The 26,395-nt window shown below is 48.4% G+C and overlaps 1 protein-coding gene across 1 annotated transcript in view; it reads right to left on the minus strand.

The window, feature by feature from the left end:
- Positions 1-26,395, minus strand: part of PSD2 (pleckstrin and Sec7 domain containing 2) — a 144,123-nt gene that overhangs the window by 92,375 nt on the left and 25,353 nt on the right. Inside the window, exon 2 of the mRNA XM_005280822.5 lies at positions 5,514-6,126. Within this exon, the coding sequence (XP_005280879.1) occupies positions 5,514-6,073 (560 nt within the window). The 5' untranslated portion in view covers positions 6,074-6,126. The remainder of the gene's footprint in view (positions 1-5,513; positions 6,127-26,395) is intronic.

Raw genomic sequence — 26,395 nt, forward strand, 5'->3', positions numbered from 1 at the left:
TTTTTATTTTTTAGATCGTGCAAGATCTCGTGGTTAAGCCAAGGTGCTCTTTTGCCACATTTTCTATCTTTCCTAACCAGCGGAATAGCTTGCTTTTGGGCCCTTAATAGTGTCCCTTTGAAAAACTGCCAACTCTCCTCAGTTGTTTTTCCCCTCAGTCTTGATTCCCATGGGACCTTACCTATCAGCTCTCTGAGCTTCCCAAAATCTGCCTTCCTGAAATCCATTGTCTCTATTTTGCTGTTCTCCCTTCTACCCTTCCTTAGAATTGCAAACTCTATGATTTCATGATCACTTTCACCCAGGCTGCCTTCTACTTTCACATTCTCAACGAGTTCCTCCCTATTTGTTAAAATCAAGTCTAGAACAGCTTCCCCCCTAGTAGCTTTTTCAACCTTCTGAAATAAAAAGTTGTCTCCAATGCAGTCCAAGAATTTGTTGGATAGTCTGTGCCCCGCTGTGTTATTTTCCCAACATATATCCGGATAGTTGAAGTCCCCCATCACCACCAAATCTTGGGCTTTGGATGATTTTGTTAGTTGCTTGAAAAAAGCCTCATCCACCTCTTCCACCTGGTTAGGTGGCCTGTAGTAGACTCCTAGCATGACATCTCCCTTGTTTTTTGCCCCTTTAAGCCTAACCCAGATGCAACAGGGCTCCCCAGCCCTCCCAACTGAAGTCACCAGCAGCAGCTCCTGCAGCACCTTCCTTCTGCTCTCAGGCTGCTCTCACCTGCCCCTGCCTCACTCCTCCTCTAGAGTAGTCTCTCCTCTTTACATGGGCCAGCTGCCTTCTCATCAGCCCAGTTGGGAGGCAACTGAGCAGGCCCAGAGGCTGGTCTTAAAGGGGCCAGTCATCCTGCAACAGTGCGTGTGTGTGTACAGCATGGAGCTCAGTGGGGCTTGGGTCGTCCCTGGGGCCCCTCGGCACTGCCATGTTATAAATAAGAAGAACGTATAAGGTAACTGGCAGTAAGAACACTACAGGCAGCGGAGAGAGTCGTTACTATAAGCAGCTGAAAAGCATCAGGCTGGAGCTGAAAGCAGCCCAGTGTTACTGGGGATATACAAGGGTACGGTTGGTCCAACATACTTATCTGGCCCTGTTCCTGCACTATCTGAACACCTTGTGATGTGCCAGGTAGTTCTCACACCATCCCCGGCAGGGAAGGAAGGGCCATTAACCCCACGTTACAGATGGGGAACTAAGGCAACAGAGCAGCTACGGCCCAGATTCTCAAGGGCACATAGGCTCCTAACTTGCACTGAAATCACTGGGAGTGAGGTGCCAAGTGACTTGCCCCAGGTCACACGGGAAGCCTGTGGTAGAGCAGGGACCTTAACTACCCTACATACCAGCCTTGGGCTCTGCTCCGGCAGTCAGAGCCACACTGGCAGACCAGTCTGCCCTCTACCCTCCCAACCTGGCTCCCAGGAGAATTTTCTTTACCATCAAGGCTCCACCCAGGCCCGAGCAGCTGATGGCAGAGAACTGGGCTTGGGGATAAAACACACAGTGAAAACTTTAGTGAGGCTTGGGAAAACAAAAGCTTTGCTGAATGTTGTGTAGGGGAATTTGCATAAATCAGAGTAGAAATGTATGTAAATGGGAGAGTGCAAATGTATGCTAATATATGGAAATGACAGCAGACACATCCAAAGTTGTTGCTGTTTCCTTGTTTGTTACTAAATATTTCATGTGAAAATGTTGCTAACACATACAAAGGTCGGGCATGGGACCAGGTTTGTGGAGCCCAGAGCTCTTTTCCCAGCTCTGACACTGACTCACTAAGTGACCTTAGGCAACTCAGTTTCCCTATATGTAAAATGGGTTAATGGGACTGACCCACCTTTGTAAAGGCCTTTGAGATCTCTGGATGAAACATGCTATACAAATGCAAATGAATTGGTAATTATAAATGAATTATCAGTTAACTATTAATTACTAATTAGGATATATTAAACAGGGTTTAGATGCTTTGTGACAGGCATCCACTGCACAAAATGGGGGAAGCAAAGAACAATACATTCACTTACAAAAAGTAAAAGAATAGGCCACATTCACAGCTGGTTCAATTCCACTGACTTCCACAGAATCTCACCTAGTCCCCCCAGCTCTGAATTTGGTCTCACCTAATGAGTCACACAGGCTATTCAAGGCCAGAATATGGGGGATGGTCAGCTTTGCAGATAATGAATGAAGACACATTGGTTATGACATATTGGGCCAAATTCAGCCCTAGTGCAAGCAGATGGATCGCTGTGGATTTTAGTGGAGTTGCACCTGCTTACACCAATGATGAATTTTCCCCCACCCCAGATGCTTCAACCTCTCATAACTATGATGCTTTCATAACTGTGACACAACAGACTGTTGAGCAGCACAAAGCAGCTGGAACAGAGGGAAAGAATCTGGCTCCCTCCTGGTAACCAAGAGATGTTTCCGGGCAGGGCTGTCAGTTATAGTGTGGCAGTTATATAAGCATTTTGCAGTTGTTTCTGGGGTGTGTTTTTCCCTATGTACTGGGCTTAGAATTTAAAACAGATTATAAATTAACCTAAGTAAATACATAAATAGCAAAATTAGTTATTGGAATACAGAACACAGTCTGATTGTACTCTCTCCAAACCGTTGGTCTGCCATTTCAGAACTTCACACCTTTAGCATGCCCAGAACCTTAAAATCATTACTCCTCCAATGGTGAACCACCGTTACATCTTTCTTGAGCCCTAATTCTTCAGCGGAGAACTGTTCTGCAAGTGATCTGAGAGAAGGCTTTATTCCTCCATTAGTTTGGAGCTTGCGCAATATATTAAGGATTCCATTGATATTAGCATGCGTCACTGTACACCAGTTCTTTTATTATATTTTTAATTGGTGTCTTGTATGTTCACTGAAGCCATGTTGCTACTGCTTCTGGCTTTGGTCCAGGCAGAAGCTCTCAGAGGGTCACCACTCTCACCATTAGCTCTTGGCCAGACCTCTGAAGAGCCGTTTCAATGAACTGATGTGGAGTTTCTCCTAGTCTCAGGTTGTGGATCCTGGTGGGCAGCACAATTTGCTGCTCTCCCGCTTGCAAAGTGTCCAGCCCGCCCTCCCCATTGCTAAACTACCATCTAACAGAAGGCATCAAGGAGGATAACCATGCCCCAGACACTGACAGGAATTAAAACTCATTCTTAGGGAACTGAGTAGCTACTTGGGACTCAAACAAACATCAGCCAAACACTGTTTGCTTTTGTCCATGCTGGTTTTGCATAAGTCAAGCAATGGGGCCACCTCTTTTCTAAGAAGATTGCTCCACAAGATCGTTGATCTCACATTAGGAAACCTTCCCTAAATTAGGTTTCCTAATGTGCAGCACCCTTGTGAAACAGTTCTCACATCCCCATCCAGAATCATTCCAGATCTTTGTACTCTCTCCTCTCACATCAGACCAGGCACCTCACTAACCACTCTGATTGCTCTTCTTTGGACTCCCTGCAGCCTCTTTCTGCCGCTGGGATCCCACATGTACTGTGGTGTACGAATCACCTAGGACAATGACTCTGTGCTGATTAGGGCTTGGACCACTAGTGCCCATGGAAATACCGAGGGGAGGGAAGCAGAAAATCCCATGCAGATCCCCTCGCATAGCGCTCTCCAACTCATTCCACAGGGGAGTGCAAGGGGTAGCAGTTCCATCAGCAAACCCCGTAGATTCTGGGGGATCCTGAGGTCAGTGCCATCTGCACAGAAGCCCAGTGCATCCTTACCACTTCTGGACCCCAATTTGGCTCTCCCTGGCTCCCTCCAAGAGCAGCTGCATGGTCAGAGATCCCCCCTCTCCCCCCTGCTTCCCCATCAAGTCAGGATTCCCAGCACAGAGGGGGCTGTGAAATAGCAAATCAAGCTACAAGTTGCATTAAGTCTCCATGGGTTCTTCCGTGAGGGTTGGGGGTGGGACAATGCCTGCATCTCCAGTCCCACAACCAGCCCTCTGTATTGCCCCTGACCTGCCCCCTGCAGATCTCTAACCCCCCAGTGGGGGCTCCGCTGGATCCTGGGGCAGAGAAAGCATGGTGCACCAGAAGTGACTGCTTCCTTTTCACAGAGAGCAGGAAAGCTGCACAGAGAGGAACTGTTGTTAGCCAGGGGATTTATAAGGAAAAGGACCATTCCAGCCTTCCCTCTCCCCCTGCACCAAACTCAGTTAATCCTGGGAAAGACACCCAGGACATGTGAAGGGAATGAACCTATCACGTGTTGATCTAAAGCATGAACCACTGTGGCATGAACTAAGAGTCCAGGGCAGGGGCTGCCGCATCCCCAGCACCCCTCGTTCCAGTACTCTGGTTAAGGGCCAGATTTTTAAAGGTATTTAGGCACCTAACTCCTATTGATTTAATTGGGAATTAGGTGCTTAAACAGCTCTAAAAATCTGACCGCAAGTCCATTGGGACTCAGGCAGTAGAAGACTCGTAAACTTCCAGCCATGGGGGGGTTGGGGAAGAATGGGACATAAAACCACAGTACTAGCAATCATTACATACACTGGGCCACTGGGGGTGGAAAGCAGGCATGTGTATTCCTAGCGTTTTATAACCCACTGTGCCCATGGATCTCCTGCTCTCTTGTTTCTGCTCTCTCCCAGGTTGTTCCCCTCTGACCCTGTAGCAGCTATCACGGTTTGTTTTGTGGTGTGTGTTCAGGGAGATCTGTAAACTCCCTCTCTCCAGCAAGGGAAAGGCACAGTAGTGTTAAAAACCTTTCCTGGAATCAGAGGAACGATGGGAAGAAATTTGTGTCACTCAGAAAATAATCTACATCATACTGCTATGTACAGCAATCGCCTTTGGGAAGGTGGAAAGGGAAAGCTGCTTCTTTAGCCAACTGTTTTTTTCCCAGCAGCAAAAGTGCACACGGGTTTGCTCTTGCAGGATCGCACGTAAGCACTGGTTTGTTATTGTAGGGTTGCATAGGAGTGCTGAGCCCTGGCGTTAACTTGTTACAGGAAGAGAAGAAGCGAAACTCTTATTTACGAAACACCCCATCTAACGAACGTAGGTGCTTGCTAATCAAGTCAGCCCTTGCCAGCACTTACTACACAGTGGTTTTCCCCTTAGAAAAGGAAATACGGCTTGATCCTGCAAGGTGCTAGATACTCTCGGCTTCCATCAAAGAGCCTGATCCAAAACCCATTGAAATCTATGGGAATCTTTCCACTGACTTCAAGGCGTTTTGGATCAAGCCCTGAATCGCTGGGAGGTGGAGTGCACAGCAGCTCCCAGGAACACTCTTGTTATTGGCAAATGTTGACTCTATAATGGTGACTGTTTGACAAGAGCTTTGCAAAATGATATGATACAACAGAAGACAGTAAAGGAGGGTTCATTTGGGGCCAAAGCCAACCATGAGAGAGAGCTTTAGACCTGATGGTAGACCTGATGGTTTCCCCCCCTAGATTTAAGTGGGGGAAATATGATGCACATTAATCCAAGCAGTGAAACAAATTGAGAGAGAATCCCAGTTACCTTAGCTGTTCCTCTGAGTCCCCAGCACTTAACACCTCTGGAGAGTCCAGGAAGGTCTGCAAATGCACACCACTGAGCAGCTCGCTATACAGCTCCTTGCTTGGCGAGTCCCTCTCCTCCAAGTCAGAATCACTTCTCTTTGGCGCTGTGCTGCCCTGCGTCTCTGTTACCTCCTTGCCATCAAAGTCCCTCTCCTTCCTCGGCTCAAACTCTGCATGCAAACCGTTCGTCAGCACCAGACTGTTGACACTGCTGCTGTCACTCTCTGATTGTGCTTGCTGTACCCTGTTTCTCTGCATTTCGCTCTGCTTCCATAGGTCTGGTGCCATTTCCAGATGTTCGGCCCCATGGCTAGTTCTGTCATTGGCTGAGCTTCTGCGTTCCTTTGCTCTGGATGGCTCAGCGCTATTCAGGAGGCTGGCTTTTTCATTGGAGGGATTTGTGGGCTCTGCTGGCTGTTCACTCCCATTATTACAGGCTAACATGGCTAGCTGCAAGCCCGAGGTATGTGGCTCATTATACTCTGCAGAAGATAATGGACAGTGAATGTTTTCATTCATGTTCAGCTTGTTCTCACAGGGCTTGCCCTTGGTTAACTCAGGCTCAGTATTATCTACAAAGGAGGAGAAACAGAAAATCGTGAGCGTCTGAAATTATCACCGTTAACAACGTTACTGTTTAATGACAGTTTCAAAGTGCAGAGGAATGAGACAAACACGCATTCAGACTCCTGGGCGGCAGCTGGGTGGGTGCCACTTCTCGGAGGTGATGGCTGGAGTGGGCTGAAAACTTTGAAAACTCATGCCCTTGCCTTAAAATAGAAGCCAGGGGAGGTAGCACATGTCAGAACTCTTTGTGCATATGGCCTATGCAACAGAGGAAAGCAATCGTATGATCCAAACACAGCCACAGTCCCAAAAGATCAGCTCCTTCTCATGGAGCAGCAGGAGACACAAGAAGGCACGTGTGGCCTGTTTCCTACATAACCCTCCCAGAAAAGTGCAGAGTCAGTGCCTGTGAGTCTGCAGTTGGATCAATAGTCAGTATGCCCAGTTCAAATGCACTTGTCCCCATGCTCATGCTGTGGCTCTGTCCTCCTCTAGTGGTTGGACCATATATAAAGATTTCTGAGTCTTCTACAGCCTTTGAGCTAACGGTGCTTTCACAGGCAGTTGAGCTTCATGCTTTTAAATCCTGAGGTTCCCAGATTCAGCCCTGCTGAAAACCTGCTCTGGTGCCCAGTGGACTGTGGGAGGTGTCTGTTACAGGTCAGAGTGGGGCAGATACTGCTCCTTTGAAGCCTTTGGCAGGGCCATCAGGCTAATGGCTCACAAACAAGATCTCACAGGCTGTCACAGCACTGAGCAGGACTTGGTGGCTATTGACATGGGTGTACCACTCTGTCTAAAACTCTGGCAGCCCCAACCATATCACAACAGCCCCTGTAACACCACACAGACAGAAAACAGGCTGGTGTTTGGTTTGCCCAACTAATCACCACCCACAGCAGTGGGTATTGACAATGAGGGCTGTTCCATGATCTAGCTTCATACCCATGCCTGGCGCTAAGGTTGCATTCATTCAGAGAATGGCCTGGTAGCACCAGAAATGCTGCTGCCATGTTTCCCCCCTCAGCTTAAAACTCTCCTTTGCCATGAGGCCTACAAGAAACTTGACAACGGTTAGGCTGGTGGTGGACTGAACCCACTGTGTGTCATGCTGACCCAGACTGTCTGAGTGTTTCCTTGTGCTCTCCCTCCTGTCCAGCACCTAACACAATGGGGTCCTGGGCCAGGACGAGGTCTCTTTGTTGTTATTGCCATCATAACCTCTGAGGATAGGACAACCTCTGAGGATAGGACAAGAAGCAATGGGCTTAAATTGCAGCAAGGGCAGTTTAGGTTGGACATTAGGAAAAACTTCTGAACTGTCAGAGTAGTTAAGCACTGAAATAAATTGCCTAGGGAGGTTGTGGAATCTCCATCATTGGGGATTTTTAAGAGCAGGTTGGACAAACACCTGTCAGGGATGGTCTAGATAATACTTAGTCCTGACTTGAGTTCAGGGGACTGGACTAGATGACCCCTCGAGGTACCTTCCAGTTCTATGATTCAGTGATAACACCTAACAACAACAGTAATCATAGTTGGCAGTGGGTTCATTGCCTGCCCAGAAGGCTGCTTTTCATGGGAAGGTGTCCCAGCATTGCAAGCCAGAGATTGCTGGTGCACAGGGGTACTGCTGCCAGTTGGCATGCCCATAAGGGGGTGCTGCAGCTGGCTGGCACACCCACGGGTGAGAGAGGACGTTGGGTAGGAGAGTTCTCATGGTGGGAAGCACATCAGTAGAGAGGTGACTCTGCACAGTTGTCGGTGCCTGAGGATAGATGTCCCAGTGGTGAGTAGAGTGAAGCTCCAGAAGATGGCAGAATATCAGGGGAAGCACCAAGGTGGGTTTGGGCATCCACTGGTGTGGGGAAAATATTGCATTCAGTTAGCAGACTCATGCGGGGCATAAGGGTATTTGGAAACACTGCAGCATGACAGGTTCATGTCATTGCAGCCTCGGAGGTACTTCCTCCCAGATGTGTCTGTTGATACGTTACCTCCCAGTTAAAAGGCAGATTCAATCCCGGGCGTGGGAATAATAGGCGGGCTAGTTGCAATTTTTATAACACCTTGTAGTACAGCAGAGATGTGCAGGCTTGCAAAATTATTCCTGCTGACTCTCTCTATTTAAAAATAGTTCCTTCACTGCCAGAGTAACACTTCTTTCCCCTACATGTAAATACTGCTGAAACATGTCATCTAGTTGCCACTTAAGACCATCACAAATGTGTCCTTTATGAATATCCTAAGAATTGCTACCCAGGCAGGACAAAAGAAGGTCAACATAGAACAGTGGACAAATTATCATCATCTATCTATCTATCTATCTATCTATCTATCTATCTATCTATCTATCTACAGCACTACAAAAAGACACCTTACTTTTTTTTAACAGATATTGATGCCAGTCTTGCAAATAAAGTAAGCTGTTGCTGATTACAAAACAGTATTTGCATATAAAATAGTTTCAGTTTATATCCAGCCTTGACATGCAGCTGAAAGCAGTGACCTACAAACTGAACTTAAATATTGCTGAGGTTTCAGTATTGTTGGGTGTAGTGAGGCGGTGTGGTTCCCCGCCGCCCCAGAGAGAGACGAGCCTGGGCTAACCTCTCTACATTGGGGTTCAGGCAGAAGTGTAGAGGCATCTGAAATAATTTAAAAAGAAAAATGATTTCTTCACCCAAAGGAAGAGGATGGGATATTGGTTAGTGCAGGAACCAGGCAGCTAGGACTCCTGGGTTCTATTCCTAATTCTGCTGCTAACTCACTTGCTTGAGCAACTCATTCAATTTCTCTGCTTCAGTTCCCGTAGGTGTCAAATGGGGATAATGTACTACTGTAAGGATTAATTAATGTTTGTAAAAGGCTTTGAAATGTTTGGATGCCATATAAGTGCAACTATTAATAATTATTATGATTGAAATTGGCTACTCCCTCAGCCCAAATGCATATTGGCTCTTGAGAACACAATACATTCAGCTAGCTCTGCTGCCTGTGTTACAAGTTCTGACCCACTGAAAGAGGTGGAAATGTGAGAATCTTTAGTCTGAAATGGGAAAAGTGATGGAAAGAGAGACTTGAAAGGCAATAAAAAGAGATGATCCCCTCTTCTTCTCCTTCGGCGCAAGGAACACTTGAGAAGCAGGAATGTCTGGCTGTGCTGCACAATGGACATTTCACTGCACAGTGTGTCAGAAAGACCAATGGGGGTTGCCAGTGGCCACTGCCTTCCGTGCCCAACACTTCCAAGCAACAGCAAGGAAAGATAGGCTTATGCCAGGACCTGGAATTGGGCCCCCTTTGGAAGCTGGGGAATTGTAGATCTGAACTATCGTAGCTGAACCCAGTACTGTACTTTTGGTTCCAGGCCAGACCCAAACCCAGAAGGGGCCTTGTTTTCTGGTTCCAGTTTAGATGCAGTGGAAAGCTCATGAGAATGGCTGCTCTTGCAAGGGTTCTGCCATTCAGGGTCACAATGGCACATGAACAGCTCATGAGATTTTGGCACCATTAAATCTGAACCCAAGCCCCAGTCTTGATTTAGCCTCAAACCCACAGCATAGCCCAAACCCAATCTGGGTCCAGATCCTAACACTGCCTCTTTAGCCCATTGCCAATGCTTATGTAACCCTTCTACCAGGCAGAGTTAACAGCAACAAGGCCTGGGTTCCGTACCCAGGGGTTCCCTTTCAACAATACAATGCAAAACAGCTCGAATCCCTACCCAGTGACCTGGGAAAATTACACACACAACCCTGGGCACCTCTAAGAGGCAATACTTCCCTTCTTGCAAGCACAGAGTCTCGGTGTAGCAAAAAATCTTTAATAACAGGAGGTAAACAACTCAGCATTAAATTGGGAAAACACCACAACTAGGGTTCATAAATGCAAACCATGAACCAGAAGACCCACCCCCCAGTAGACTGGGTCGTGTCCTTTCCCTTTGGCTTCTGAAGTCCAGCAACCCAAAAGTTACCCCACTCGCAGAGGCTGTCCTTGGTCAGTGCAGACCCAGAGTTCAGAAGTTCATCTGTAGAGTTCACCTTCCAGCCTGGGTGGAAGGGGGTAGAGGTATGGAGGCACCTTTCATGCTCTACTGCACAGCTGATTGCCACAGCATCTGTGGCATTCTGCTCCAGTCTTCACTGCCAGCCACACCTCTCCACCAGCTATTCCACTAACCATGTCTTTCCACCAGCCACCCAAACCGCTAGCCATACCTCTCCACCAGCCATTTTGCCAGTATGTCTTCATCCCCCCCTTTAACACAGCTCTCAGTGATTTCAGCTGTTAGTAAGGGAGCCTTACTGCTAGTGCACCTGTATAGTCTTCTTGCATCAGCACCACTAGCCCAAAGTAGGTCTAATGCTTAGACCTAGGTATCAGTGATTTCAGCTCTGCAGCATGTAACAAGACATTTAATTGAATCTAAATTAGCTCTGTTAATATACAAGAGGAGAAAAGAAAGATCAAAGTGGTGTTTGAAGCCCACAAACCAGTCCAGTCCCATCCCACCCCACCAGAAACTGCCTGCCCCCAACTTCTTTCTATTCACTAGGCTTTGGAACTGGCCTAGCAAGTGCTGCTTAGTTGAGGGTGAGTCCCTCAATCATAAAATGCCTAGTACAGTTCTACTGTCCTTGATTCACATAACTAGGATAAAAACCCTTTATTACTCCTGCCCCAATAACAAAGAGACTGGGGATCCCATAGCAGCCAAAATGACCATTTGGGCAAGCAGTCCCATCAGGCTAGGCAGGGTGGGTGTGCCCATGCAAACGAGATCAGCCCCTGAAGGCCTTTTCCACAGCTCACCACCAGATGTCAAGGGAGAGCTCATTCTGACTCTGCTTACACTTACATTAGGAAGTGGGCCCTGCCTGCCCCAGAAGACAGGCTCTGTGGGTTACGCATACTCAAGCATCATGCAGGACTGCGCCCATAGGTAGGGACCAGAATCTGTGCTCTCCCCACGCGCTTTCATGGACTCAGAAAGATGCAGAGTGGAGCAGACAGAACAACCTGGAATTGGGGCAAGAGGATGAGATGGCTGAAATGATCAGGCATGGCTAGCACAGACCTTCAGATAGCCTACGTGCCTGCAAAGATAACATCACTTAATGGAGAAGAGATTGAGGCAGAGTAATCAGCAATTCCTAGGGGTCCTGGAAAATGACCAAGGAGAGAAGAGGGTCACGTTTCTCTTTAGACTGAGCTTGGCGACAGCATCTCATTTTAAGCAAGGAACTCTCCTGAAAGCAGAATGGGCTTGGAGAGTGCCGGCAAAGAACCCAACTGAGAAGAAAAGCAGAGACCAGATCCCATTATCATTTTGTGATATACCACCTAGAGGAGGGACTAGCTTCCAACACCCACACAACAATCTCCCCTTCCCTACCCAGGTCAGTCACATCAACACCCAGACCTCAAGAGACTGAAGATTTTCTTTTTACTGAGATCAACATGTTGAGAAATTGGCTTCCTTTTGAAAGCTGGCCACAGGTTCTGTATTTGTGTGTGTTTGGTGCTGACATCACTGAATTTGTAGGACAGAAGGAGCAAGCTAAGACACCATCGGAGTAAGGTCTCCTGAGGTGGGAAAGGGTTCCATGGGATGTAGCGTAACAGAACTCCTCATGCTACGGCACATGATAGTCAGGGCCTACCCACGTCCTACTCACCATTACAGCAGTAAGTCTACCTTTGCATTATACACCTGCACAATCCCCTAAAAGGACCAAGCTCCCCACTCATCTGCCATGAGCAGGATCATTATAACCATGTTTTATATAAATGCTTCCTTTTTGCTGTTTTACTGGAGTTAGGTTCACATCATGACTGAATACTGCTCTAACACACCAGGGCAATTTTTAATATTTGCAGGATATGATTAACTAGAGAAATCGGATTCTTTTCCTTTCCTCCCTACATTTGTTTTGTTTTCTTTGGCATCACTCTGTATTGCCACCTACCCTCCAGCCCCAGCAAGAGGTGTTGAGTAAATGATCAAATAGCTAGGTGGAAATGGGTAATGCCGGCAGTAGTTTTAACCAGCTTTAATGAATTCTAGTTAACCACTACTCTGGGTTAAAGCATGTTCAGGCCAATAATCTAGTTCATTTCTCTCTCTGTTGATCATCTAATCTATCCCCCTGTGTATTATTCTAGGATATATATTACTGTAGTTAACTCTCTCCTCCCATGGATATACTGTACCTCTGAATGGGAATACTGGTTGGTCAACATTGTTTTTTTTGGTTCAGTGGCCAGACCAAACAATCTACCCACCCCTCTCAAAGCAGTCAGTTTTGAACCAAAACTGGATTTTGGAGGGGTGTGTGTGGAGGGGAGAAGGTGTTTCTGACCCAAACAAAAAAATGAAAAAATTTTGTTCAGAGCAACCCAAATATTCCAAAAGTCAATTGAATTGACATTTCATTTAGAAAATGTTGTTTCAAATCGACATTTCATCTTGAAAACATTGTTTTGAAACCAAATGTCAAAATGAACCATTTTGACATTTCCAAGCTAGGGTTTTTTCAGTTTTTTCCCCAGCTGAATCAATTAGCTGAATTTGAATTCACAAATGGTTTGGTGCCCTGAAAAATGCACTTTGACAAATTTACTATTCTCTGAAAAAATTCACCTAGCCCTAGTCAGCATAGCTGAATGGCATTCTTCCGATCTCCATGGACTGAAATCATAACAGACCCAAGTGGCCTGTGTACTGTTTAATATCAAACGAGGTGTGTTTTTTTTCAAGTGTGACCCTCCACAGTATAATATTTATGATTCTATCATAGGATTTAGCTTGTCTCTCTCATTGGAACCTATGACTGATAGACTGAAGCATCAATCCTCAGGCCAACTGAAAACCACTACTGCACACATACTCAAACTGCTAGTCACAAATCTTATTCTTAAAGGCCACGATGGAGTACCCTCCCCAATCCTTGTAAATAAGAATTCACTGGACCTATGTAAAGCTGTGAAGAAGGTGCCCCATCACTCAGTCCAGGACTTGGGGCAAGGCCATTTTACTGATATATACCCATGATGCATCCCTATATAGCTTTCCCCTGACGACGGGCAGTCTCTCTCACTATTTGACTGATTCATTTGTGTCCCTCTGGAAATTCAGAGCCCCTCATTAGCAATGTTGATGGCCATTAGAAATCAGCAGAAAATGTGGATAAGCTCTCCCAGTGCTTGTGGGACTCAGTGTATGTTCAGCATTTCTAATGCTGCATTTAGAATCCCTTCTGTGCCCAGAAGAAATAAAGCAGCCTATGTCACCCCAGCAATGGGATGAGGTCACAAAGTGCCATGTTTCCAAACACAGGTGTCTAAGTCGCACAATGACACCAGCAGGGCATTGTGCATACACCACAGGCAGGCATACAAGCTAAGTGGGTCACTGTGCAGGCACTAATAATTTTTGCACATTCAGTTTTACGCAGTCTGCATCTGCATCTAGTGCATGTGGATTTCCCCACAGTCACATATGCAGTGTACTAGGAGGCATCTGGGTTTGTAAATGTAGCCCAAACTGTCCTAACCAATGCATGACATCTACAGTCTGCAACAAGGGACCAAATAAAAGTAAGACACAGTTCAGAGAAGACTAACCTACTCTCTCACCCAATCACCCTGATGTCTTCTCATCTGCACCTCTGTCCAGTGCTTGGACCAAGCTTGCAAATGCATGAGGGTTGAAAAGGTGCAGTTAAGTGAGAAGTGGAGAACAGTTTGAGAGCTGCTTAGAGTGACCAAATAGCAACTGTGAAAAAATGGTACAGGGGTGGGGAGTAATAGGTGCCTATATAAGAAAAAGTCCCCAAAAACGGGACTGTCCCTTTAAAAACGGGGCATCTGGTCACCCTAGAGCAGCTTCCCCTGCCTGCTAGTGGAAATCCATGTTAGATGTTTTCCACTGATTCCTACTGGTTCCAGTTGACCAGCTAGGTCATAGGGGAACAACTGATTCCCCAATTTCATCTGCTAGATGCCACTAGGAGCCAATAGAAACCAGGCAAAACCCTGGGACCTACAGAAACCAATAGGGATGAGTGGCAGTCTACTGAAGTTGTCACTAGAGTGCTGTCGAATTATTTTCAACCTGCCTCCTCCAGTCAGAAATAGATACTGGTTTTGAGCCTGATTTCTAGGCTAGATAGGCTCAGACAGTTGCTTTTTTCCAAGGGCCCTTACTCAATCCTTAGTCCTTAGGCAAACCTCCCATTGAGTCCAAAGAGCTTTTCCTGAACAAGGACTGAATAAGTACAAAGTAGCACCTTACACCTGTCCTTAGACCTCGTGCAATTCCAAATTCATCAGTGGAAACCCTCAGGAAAATGTTTATTATTATAGCATGGGGAGCCCCAGTGCTGGTCCAAGATCCTACTGTGCTAAGTACTGTCCAAACAAAACAAAACAACAGTCCCTGCACCAAAGAGCTTACAATCCAAGTATAAGACAAGAGACACCAAATGGATACAGATCGATGGATGGGGGAGTACAAGGAAACAATGAGACAATACTGGTCAGCCTGTTAGGCTGCTGGTGTGCTGAGACTCCTGCCTAACCATGATCAAGAGTTTTGTAGGCAACAAGGCAAAGGAGAGATTTGGCCCTTACTGTGTTTTCTTTTTTATTTCATCGATTCCAAGGCCAGAAGGGACTATTGGGATCAGATAGCCTGACCCCCTGTATAACACAGGCCGTAGAACTTACCCAAAATTCCTAGGGCAGATCTTTTAGAAAAACATCCAATCTTGCTTTTAAATCAGTTGTCCATGATGGAGAATCCACCATGACCCTTGTTAAGTTGTTCCAGTGGATAATTCCTCTCACCGTTAAAAATTTATGCCTAACTTCAACTCTGAACTTGTCTAGCTTCAGCTGCTAGCCTTTGTGTAAGGGGACTGTTGCCCCCTTACTAACATTCAGTGGGGGTGTTTTGGTTGGCTAGCTTCCAGCACCAGAAGGGGAAGGGTCGATGGGAAATCAGGAGCCTGAGACTGACAGTCCCCAGGAACAATGGGGAGAAGCCAATGCTTCAGATCAGCCTGATTGACAGGGCGGGCAGGCTAATCAGGGAGTCAGGAGGCCAGAGGGGTCCTGTCCTCCGTGTGTGAACTGGAATGGCCTGGGTCAGACAGAGTGGGGCCGAGCTAAGGAGAGAGCAGGGGCCTGAGCTAAGCTGCTGGGAGCAGAGCTGCAGCCCCAAAGCCAGAGCACAGCCCAGAGAGAGCAGACCTGCCCTGGGAGGAGAGCTGCAGCAACCAGAGCCAGAAGGGCCAGACAAGCAGCCAGGAAGCAGATCAGAGCTGGGAGCAGAGTCACAGGCTTGGTCTACACTAACCCCCTAATTCGAACTAAGGTACGGAACTTCAGCTACGTGAATAACGTAGCTGAAGTTCGAAGTACCTTAGTTCGAACTTACCTTGGTCCACACTCGGCAGGCAGGCTCCCCCGTCGACTCCGCGGTACTCCTCTCGCCGAGCTGGAGTACCGCAGTCGACGGCGAGCACTTCCGGGTTCGACTTATCGCGTCCAGACTAGACGCGATAAGTCGAACCCAGAAGTTCGATCGCTCGCCGCCGAACTACCGGGTAAGTGTAGCCAAGGCCACAGAAGCAGCCTGCAGAGCGGACCTGTCTGGGAGCAGAGTTGTAGCAACCGGAGCCAGAGAGACCAGAGAAGCAGCCCAGGAAGCTGAAGGCAGAGCAGCAGCAGCAGCCGGGCTGAGGCAGTGTGGAGCTGGAGCTGGGGCTGGAGCAGTCCGGAGCTGGGTGCGGTGAGCAGCTGGGGAGAGTGAGGGGGACCCTGGGCAGTGGGCCCAGCACAGGGAGACGCCTCAGCCAAGAGGCCCTGCAGGCCAGACTTGGGGGGGATCGTAACCCTGACAGGGCGGGGGCGATGCTGGGAAGAAGGGTCCTGCCACCTAGAGCCCGAGAGTGTGTGGCCACCGCCAGAGCAAGTGTCCAACCCGCAGCGTCTCTGCAGCACAGCCAGGGCCTGAGAAGGAGGCCTTGGACCTACAAGGAAGAGACTGTGAACTGCCCTGATGTTCCAGAGACACTGTTTGTGATGTTCCCTGCCACAGAGTGGGGTGATGGGTTTTCCTTTAACCCTTCCCATTTTTCCTTATTCTTTTTTTAAATTAATTGTTAATTAAACAACTTGTATTTGCTTTAAATTGTATGAAATGATCAGTGGGTCAGGGAGGTGCCCAGTGCAGAGAGAGTATCCCAGAGTGGGGACACCCTAGCCCCTGTCCTAGGTGACCACAGCAGGGTTGGGGGTCGAGCCTCCCAGGAATCCTGGGCCGAGCCTTGTTGGGGTTACGAGGACTCCACCAGACAGGAGAGTGGAAGGGGAGTCCTCAAGGGCAGAGAGGCCTCTGGATAAAGGAAGTAGGAGCAAGGACTCAGATCTTTTCACTAGCCCACTTCACCAGGGTAGTGCAAAAGCCAGGAAAGTTCCCCACAATAGCGGAACCATTCCCCCACTTACATTTGGATCATGTTAGACCTTTGTCTGCTATTGGAAAGCACATTATAAAATATTTGTTTCCAACATAGATAGTTACAGACTGATCAAGTCACTCCTTAACCTCTTCTTTATTAAGCTAAATAGCTTGAGTTCCTTGGGTCTATCAGTATAGGGCATGTTTTCTAATCCTTTAGAGACACAGTGGCTGAGGTAATATCTTCTGAAGTTGGTCCAATAAAAGGTAATACATCGCGCTCCTTGTCTCTAATATTCCAGGACCAACATGACTACAACACTTCTGATCCTTTAATCATTCTCGTGGCTCTTCTCTGAACCCTCTCCATTTATCAGCAGCCTTCTTGAATTGTGGACACCAGAACTGAACACAAAATTCCAGCATTGGTTGCATCAGTGCCAAATACTGAGGCAAAATAGCCTCTCGTCTCTTCCTATAGATTCCCCCTTCTCACCTTGGAATCTATCAGTCTGCGAAAGGATCAGCTGATGTTTGACATCATCTCAGAACAGTTCCCACAGCTGGTTAGTTCAGATATTCAGTGGGTTCCTAAGATGCACAAAGACGCCGTCTAATTGGAACAATAATAATAACAGCAAGTTAACCTTCCCTCTCTGCTTTTCTCTTGGTGCTCTAGAGCACTCATCACCATAGTACTTAAATACATCCCAGGTATGTTAGATCTGCACAGGGAGGCTCTTAGTAGCTCATGAGAGTCTTCTGACTTTCTCTTTGTAGTGACTCCCATCAGGGGGCAACAAACCCAGAACCTTTGGCACTAGAAGTGTAGCCCTGTAGCTAAACGAGCCACCCCTCAGTTGGCGGCAGAAGTAGGGTGACCAGACGTCCTGATAAAATTGGGACTGTCCCGATTTTGAGGAGTTTGTCCTGCGTCCTGACCGAAGTATGGTCGGAACGCCATTTGTCCCGATATTTTGTTTCGGACATGTGGGGTTTTTTTTTGTTTGTTTTTTTGTTTTTTGTTTTTTCACTCAGCCGTCCGGGTCTTCGGCAGCAATTCAGTGGAGGGTCCTTCAGTCGCTGACGGTCTTCGGCGGCATTTCAGAGACGGGTGCTTCTGTATTTGGTGGCAAGGTTTATTACCCGCCGCCGAAATGCCTCTGAAGACCGTCAGCGACTGAAGGACCCTCCGCTGAATTGCTGCCGAAGACCCGGACGGCTGAGTGTAACAATTAAAAAGGCGCCCCCCCTTGTGGCGGTCCCGATATTTTCCACTTAGCATCTGGTCACCCTAGGCAGAAACCAGCTCCATGGGGACATGTAACACACACTGGGCCAGTCAGTTACCCCTGGTAAAGCAGGCTCTTCAGATCACTCCTACAAATCCATCTGTTCCATGAGACTAATGTGAGCAGAATTCCACAGACCCTTCCACTGTCTGCTGCTTGTTTGTACCTTGAGAACGTAAGCGCTGCAGGTTGGGGACCTGGTATTCTCTTGTTGATATGGGTGTTTCTACTTGTTGCTGCCTACACCCAAAGTGCTGTGGTTTATACATTGTACTATCTAGTATTCAGGATAGTCACCATTCTCATGAATACTATTACTATTATTAATACCACTAATAAAATATTAATAATTAGTGTAGTAAAATACATATTTATGAGTCACCCTCTGCTCAAAGACTCTGCATCCTTAATGCACTAGCATAAGAGAAATTACACCTGAGAACACAAAAACCCACAGGCAGGAGCTCAGCTTACTCTTGTCATCCCTAGATCTCAAAGCACTTCACCCAGGTCAGTACTGTTATCTCCATTATACAGAGGAGGCGGCTGAGTGATTTGGCCAAGTGGTAGAACCAGGAAAAGAACCCATCTCTCTACAGTTGCGGACCCCTCAGATCCATTGGGCCAGGGCACTTTCTTTTACAACATCTGATGGCACAAAATGATGCAAAAGAGCCCTCGGCAGAGATGCAAGAAGCCTGCGTTTAGAGGCCAGGTGCCTCCTTGACTCACTCGCCTGAGAAACGGACTAATTCCCTTTATTGGCTTCATGCCACAGTCAGCGTGACAGGGAAGACAGGCAGGACTGAGATGGGGCATCCTCTGCAGGTGCTGCAAAGTCCACAGCCCCCCTGAAGAAACCCACTTTCCAGATCGTATTGTTAAAGTTCAGGGATGGCAGAATTGGGTCCCCGCCTTCTACAAGGTATCAGTCAGGTTCAGAACCATGCTTCAGCCCTTGTACACAGGGGCGGCAGTGCTTGTCTGCCCTGCAGGGGCTGATGTGCAGCACCCCCTGCTGTCCTGACACCCCCTGAACCCAACCCTAGTGCCTACCATAGCAGCAGCTGTTCAGAAGAGGAGCATGTGCACCATCACCATGAGGACTCAGGGTCCTCCAAGTTATACAAAGGCCTCCCTCCTGCTGGTACCAACAGGGCCAGGACATTTGGTTCTCCTGCTGCTGTTGGCTGCTATTGCTGCTCTCTGTGCCAATCTCATTCTTCCCCTCCCAAGATACAGATGATCGGGCACTGTCAGGAGCATAGGCTATTGGCTCTTATAAACAAGCTACATGTCCGGAGCTTCTGAGAAGCTTCGGCTATCCAAACCCTGCATATGCCTCAAGCATTGGTGGTGATGACCACAAATCTTCTGGCTAGTGACCTGCTGGGTTTGTCATGGGTCGATGTGCACTCGGCTTGCAAAGAGGCCTCAAACATGCATGGAAGCCTCCTTCCATGCATATGAAGAATATAGAGCTGCACACAGGAATAGTAAGAAATATGCATTAGGGATGGCTCAAGGCCTGAGAGTACACAGGCTTGCTTTTTCTAGAGCAGGAGTGGACAAACGTTTTGGCCCGAGGACCACATCGGGGAATAGAAATTGTATGGAGAGCCATGAATGGTCACAAAATTGCGGTTGGGGTGCGGGCTCTGAGGTGGGGCTAGGGATGAGGAGTTTAGGGTGTAGGAGGATGCTCTGGGCTGGGACCAAGGGGTTCAGAGGGCGGGAGGGGATCAGGGCTGGGGCAGGGGTGCAGGTTCCAGCTGAGGGTGCGGGCTCTCGGGTGGGGCTGGGGATAAGAGGTTTGGGGTGCAGGAGGGTGCTCCGGGTTGAGATTGAGGGGTTTGGAGAGCGGGTGGGGGATCAGGGCTGGGGGAGGGGGTTGGGATGTGGGGAGAGGTGCAGGGGTGCAGACTCTGAGCGGCGCTTACCTCAAGCACTCCCGGAAGCAGTGGCATGTCCCTTCTCTGGCTCCTACGTGGAGGCCTAGCCAGGTGGCTCTGCACGCTGCACGCTGCCCCATCCGCAGGCACTGCCCCTGTAGCTCCCATTGGAGCGCGTAGGAGCCAGATTGGGACCATGCCGCAGCTTCCGGGAGCGCCCCCCGACCCAGCGCCCCAGCCGGAGTGCCAGAGCGGGGCCGAGCCGCTGATGCAGCCCCGACCTGGTGCGGCTCACGGGCTGGATTTGGCCTGTGGGCTGTAGTTTGCCCACCCCTGTGTGTAAACTGTAATACTGCTAGGCCCAAGTGGCAATGATATTGTTATATAACTATATATTATTATTATTACAGACAGGGCTGGTAGCACCACCTATTAAGGTTGCCCAACACTTTCTATTATAAGACCCTGTTTTAATTTGCATGTAACTTTGCCAAACTTCAACCATTTGGGCTGAAATTTTCCGTGTTGGTTGTCTGCCTCAGGCTGAATTATTTTTGGAAATTTCAGCCAAAATTGTTTAGCTGTTTCCAAGAATGAGGCTAGGAAAACATACATTGTTATGCCCATGTTAAAGAATTCTGGTGATCTTTTATATGAGAAGCTCTAGCGCCTGTGTGCTTTGGAGTGGGGGATTGAAATTTGGTAGAGAGGTGGCCTCTGTGTCAGGGCTGGGTTTTGCCATCCTGTGAAAATTCACCCAGATTTAGCCCAGGAATTGCAGTTTGCACATCCTCAGTTGAGATTTGTTACAGCTTTGTAGCTAAATTCATGAAGATTCTGTCTGGACTGAGCATGTTCCTGCCTGGGGCAGCAGGGGACTGAACAGGACTTTCCCTGAAATTGCTGCTATGAGCCAGACAAGGACCGATGAGAGGCATTGGAACTAAAGCCGGGAGCCTGTCTCCCCTGTGCTTTCAATGTCCCCCCCGCAGCTGGGTCCAGACAGCACCACATACAGAAGTAAAATGGCCTCTCTACTCCAATGTGAGATTCCCCTGTTTATGCATCCCAGGATCACATTAGCCCTTTTGGTCAGAGCAAGCTTGTGTTCAGCTGATTATCCACCCCGACCCCCAAATCTGTTTCAGAGTCACAGCTTCCCTGGATACATCCCCCATCCTATAAGTATGGTCTAGAGTATTTGTTCCCAGAGGTATACATTTACTTTTCGCCATATTAAAACATATTGTTTGCTTTCACCCAGTTTACCAAGCAACCCAGATCCCTCCAACAGTGACCTGTCCTCTTCATTATTTACCACTACCCCCATTTTGGGGCCATTTGCAAATTTTTCTCAGTGATGATTTTATGCTTTCTTCCATGGCATTGATAAAAATGTTAAATAGCATGGAGCTAAGAACCAATCCCTGCACACACGTGCTTGATTATTATTATTAAGGCTAAGTTTTTGTCACCAATATTTTTAGTAAAAGTCAGGGACAGGTCACGGGTAATAAACAAAAATTCACAGAAACCTGTGACCCATCCCTGACTTTCGCTAAAACTGTCCCTGACAAAAGTGGTAGGTGGGTTCAGCACCCACTGCTGCTGGGGCTCCCGGGTCCCCCACCGCTGCATTGCGTGGGAGCTCTGGGGTCCCCCTGCCCGTGGGGCTGGGCTGTTACAGGATCCCCTCACCTCCAGGGCAGCTGGGAGCTGCAGGGTCCCCCAGCTGCTGGCCACGGCTGGGCAGCTGCAGGGTCCCCCAGGGAGCCCCAACTCCTCCAGGGTCCACCAGCCCCCAGGGCAGCTGGAAGCTGCAGGGTCCCCCAGCTGCTGGCCACGGCTGGGCAGCTGCAGGGTCCCCCAGGGAGCCCCAACTCCTCCAGGGTCCACCAGCCCCCAGGGCAGCTGGGAGCTGCAGGGTCCCCCAGCTGCTGGCCATGGCTGGACAGCTGCAGGGTCCCCTTGCTGCCCGCTGTGGCAGGCCAGCTGTGGGGAGTCTCCCCACCACCCACCATGGCTGGAGAGCTGCAGGGAGTCCTCGCTGCCTGCCACAGCGGGACAGCAGCAGGGTCCCCCCACCAGGGCAGGGGCTGGGAGCGGTGCGGGGGTGGGGGACTGGCTGGGAGCTCCAGCCCCAGGGCAGAAAATGTCACGGAGGTCAATGGAAGTCACGGATTCAGTGACTTCCATGACCTCTGTGACATAACCATAGCCTTAATTATTATTATCCTTAGTATTAGACATGTGCTGACAGCATCTGGTGGCAAACACCTTAGATAGCTTATTTGCCACAAGAAAGCCAACCTCAACAGTTCAGCTAAGTAGCAAAACACTGCGAGCTCTTCACCATACTCATTCACTTTGTAGACCCATTCCCTACCCTTTGTCTGTTGAAGTCTCGATTGTAAACCCAGCAGGACAGATCTCTTTTCTAAGGGTAGATCTACACTGCAATCACAAGATGTGACTGCACCTTACATAGCCAGCCCCAAGCTAGCTTTAAGTTACCTAGCTTGGTGTCAGGATCCCAACCAGGGCTGTCAGGGCCAAGGCTCAGAGCAAGGACAACCTGACACAGGGAGGAGCAGAGGAGTTCATAGTCAGGTTCCAGGCCATGGTAGATGCCAAGGGCCAGAGTCCAAGTCAGGTTTCAGGGGGCAAAGTCCAAATCAAGCCAGGAGCAGGAGCACCTATTGAATTGCTGGGGAAGGGTGGGAGAAAGCCTGTCCACATCTCAAGCCCTGCCCTCTTCCCCAGCCCTAACATAAGGGGAGGACCCAGTGATCAAATAAATCCAGTGGACAACAAATGAAAAAAACAGGGACAGGAGTGAAGGTCACAGAGACAGAAACAGGGAGCAAGAGGGGGGCACTGAGCAAAGAACCCCAGACAGCGCCCACTGCTCCTCGAAGGTGTCCAGGGAGCCAGTGGACATGGCCCAGAGGAACTGTGCCTGGGGACGTGACTTGAGGGACGATCGGAAATAGGCCCTGCAGTCACAGAGCACCCCCCATCCAACTTCCTCCTCCTGGTATGTTGGACGGCCACCTTGGCCAAGGCCAGGAGGAGGTTGATGAGACGGTCCTGTGACTTCATGGGGCCACAGAAAGGGTGTGCATAAATCAGGAGAGGCGAGGAAAAGTGCAGGTAGAACTTAAGGAGAAGGTTCTGGAGGAGCCAGAAGAGGGGCTGCAACTTGCAGGAGCAGTCATGGCAACTACAGGCAATCCACACCATTGCCTGGACACTTCCTAGAATGCCCTTGAGTTTATATAGGGCAGGGAGCCAATCAGGAGCCATGCAGCTGCTGTCTGTCAAACTCTTGAGGTGGAACTTCCCCGAGTCTGTGTCCACAGCAGGTCATAGGAAGTGGAGCACAACATGTTTACAGCTGCTGCTGGGTGATAGAGAGGCTAGCTGCCTGGTAACTCTGGAAACCTGGGTTCTAGACCTGTGAGGCCTTAAACTTGGGTACCAGAGCAGTAAAGCATCATCAGCGGCTAATGCTGGGAGTAATTACCCAGATCTTTATTTCTCTGGGACCCAAGTTAGCTCAGGTATGTTTACTTCTGCTCATCCTAGTAATGGCTGTTGTCCAGAACCTCCAGTGGTAGAATATTTCGCCCAAAAATGTACCCAACTGGTAGATCTTTCTTTAGATGGTGCGGCTTCTATGCCACTGAATTGCTCCCATCCGAGGTTCCCATGGAGCAGGAGGGTTACTGATCAGTGGCTTCAGAATGAATGTGCCCTTTGTTTGTTCTCAGAGCACTGCCTGGGGGTCCAGCAAACTTCCCTGTGGTCATTCCAGGTTATGTCTGCCTGTTTCTTCCTTGTGTTTGTGGTGGAGACAAAGACTGGGGCTGCTGTGAGTTTTGGAAGAGAGCTGATTACAAAGGGAATGGTTACAAATGAAGCAAGTTTGCCTGATTTTAGTTATGGCTGGACACAACACAGCAGTTCTTTTATGAGCTTGGTTTGGAAACCTACCAGCTCTTGTTGAAGCTGAATGGCCAGTGGAAATTATTTATTTTTAATTTTCCTCCCTGTATTCAGATCTGGAAGGGTTCCCACTGCCTGGCTGCTACCGCACAGAGAAACTTGGAAAAGCTACTGTAGCTTATTTGTGTTCTTTACTTCTGAATGAAGGCAGGAGAGACATGGGGAGGGGGAAGTCTATAGACTATACTCAAGGCAGGCTGGGATATCTGAGGTACATGCCTCTTTTGCTTCTGTGCTCCTGGGGCTATCCTTCGGCGATTGAGGGAATGTTACTGGGCTTGCTTCTCTTTGAAAGGGGACTGCTTATTTCTTGTTTTGTATCAAGACCCAAACAGACGAGATTGAGAGACAGAAAGGAAAGGCATAGGAGAAGGTCACATTGTGATGCAGCTGATGGGGCACTGGAGAGGAGGAGAAAACAAACTCACCCAGCTCCCATGTGACAAGTTGAGAGCATTGGCCTGAAAGAGGCAGCTGGGGCAAGCAAGTGGGGACAGAAGAAGAGAACAGTTTGGCTTGGACATCCTGAGTCTGGTCCCCCCTGCCTTGCTCTTGTGGAGGCACAGACACCTCTGCAAAGGGGCTGGCATGGCAGCATGTCTCATCCTCTTTGCACAGGTGCCAGTGAGTATGCAAGGTGCCACCCAGAGCAGGATCAGGCCCGCTGGGTCTCCTGGCAGTGTCCCCATTGCAAGACTAAGGGGTCTACTCCAGCCCTATTCCTTGACCCTCCAACCCCAGAGCAGTGGCAGAAACTGCATGTAGTGTCTGAGCCAAAGCCCATCAAAGCCAATGGGAGTCAGTCTGTTGATCTCAGTGGGCTTTGGATTAGGCCCTTGGGGAATGGTGGCTGCTTTGCCTGGCCCAGTGTCTCTTTCTGGGGAGTCTGTGATAAAAGAAGAGATTGCACCTGCTATTAGTAAACCAAGATCCATGCCACTGCTCAAGCAGTAGCAACCTCAGTGATCCATCCACTGTCATCCAGTCCCAGCTTCTGGCAGTCAAAGACTTAGGGACACCCAGAGCATGGGGTTGCCTCCCTGACTAGCTTGGCTCATAGCCATTGATGGACCTACCCTCCAGGAACTTATCTAATTCCTTTTTGAGCACAGTTATGCTCTTGGCCTTCACAACATCCCATAGCAACAAGTACCATAGGTTGCCTCTGCATTATGTGAAGAAGCACTTCCTTATGCTTGTTTTAAACCTACTGCCATGTCATTGGGTGACCCCTGGTTCTTCTGCAATGTGAAGGGGTAAATAACATTTCCCTATTCACTTTTTCCACACCATTCATGATTGTATAGACCCCTATTATACCTCCCCCTCCACTCCCCCGGTCACCTGTTTTCTAAACTGAACAGTCCCAGTCTTTTTAATCTCGCCTCATACGGAAGCTGTTCCATACCTCTAAGCAATTCGGTTGCACTTATCTGTACTTTTTCCAATTCTAATATATACCTTTTGAGATGGGGTAACCAGAACTGAATGCAGTATTCAAGGTGTGGGTGCACCATGGATTTATATAGAGGTATTATGATATTTTCTATCTTATTATCTATCCCTTTCCTAATGGCTCCTAACGATCTGTTTTTTACCGCCGCTGCACATTGAGTGGATGTTTTCAGAGAACTATCCACGATGTCTCCAAGATCTTTCCTGAGTGGTAACAGCTAATTTAGACCTCATCATTTTGTATGTGTATTCGGATTATGTCTGACTGCAAGGGCTGGAAACACACTGTGTTTAAATGAAATCTGAGATTCTCATGTAATCCCAGGACTCCAGGAGCTTGGACTTTAAGAAAACTACCAAATGTTGCAAGACATTGCAAGAGTTGCTAACACTGCGGAGCAAGTGGGGTGGGGCGGGGCGGGGGGAGGAGCAGGAATCTGGCCCAAAATGCTGGCTACAGCAAAATTTCCAGAACAAAGACAAAATAACTGACTTCCCATGTACTTTGTGCCCCCCTCATTCCCTATATTCTCCTTCTCATGTCTCCTGATACAGCTTGCCAGTGCACCAGTTGCATCACATGCACCTACATGCCGATGCAGCGTTGCTTTGCTGTCGTTCAGGACCCATGCTTTACTCCCTGGCTATGATTTCCCTCCTTTTAAAATGTTTGTTTGTTTTTCTCTAAAACTCTCTTTCTTCAGAACATTTTTCTTTCCTAGTTTGGCTTTTCTCCAGAATCTATTTTTACCTCCAGCATATTCTCTCTCTCTCTCTCCCTTTCTCCTCTCCTTCTAAATTATCTCCCCCTCTTCCCCCCACCATTTCTACTTTTAGACCTTACCCTCCTCCTCCTCTGATTCTGCAAGGGTGTGGGTTTTGCTCACCCTACAAATGCCAGGGATGAGTGTTTCGGAGGATGAGAGGGTGCTGGAGTGAATGTGAAGGGGTGAGCCCCACTTGCCAGCTCGCTGGCAGCCTTTTCCAGGCACCGTATGTAAATTCTGCAGTGTCTGGGGAAAATGTTTTGTCTCAGTCCCTGTGTTAACTCAGCTAGCACCACACAGCACATGCCCGGGTATTTGATTGTAGAATTCTGAAGCTTACCCATTGGGTCATTTCCACCGGTATTTTTAATCTTCAAGGTACATTC

Source organism: Chrysemys picta, chromosome 8, assembly GCF_011386835.1.
Source record: "Chrysemys picta bellii isolate R12L10 chromosome 8, ASM1138683v2, whole genome shotgun sequence".
Classification (NCBI taxonomy): domain Eukaryota; kingdom Metazoa; phylum Chordata; order Testudines; family Emydidae; genus Chrysemys; species Chrysemys picta.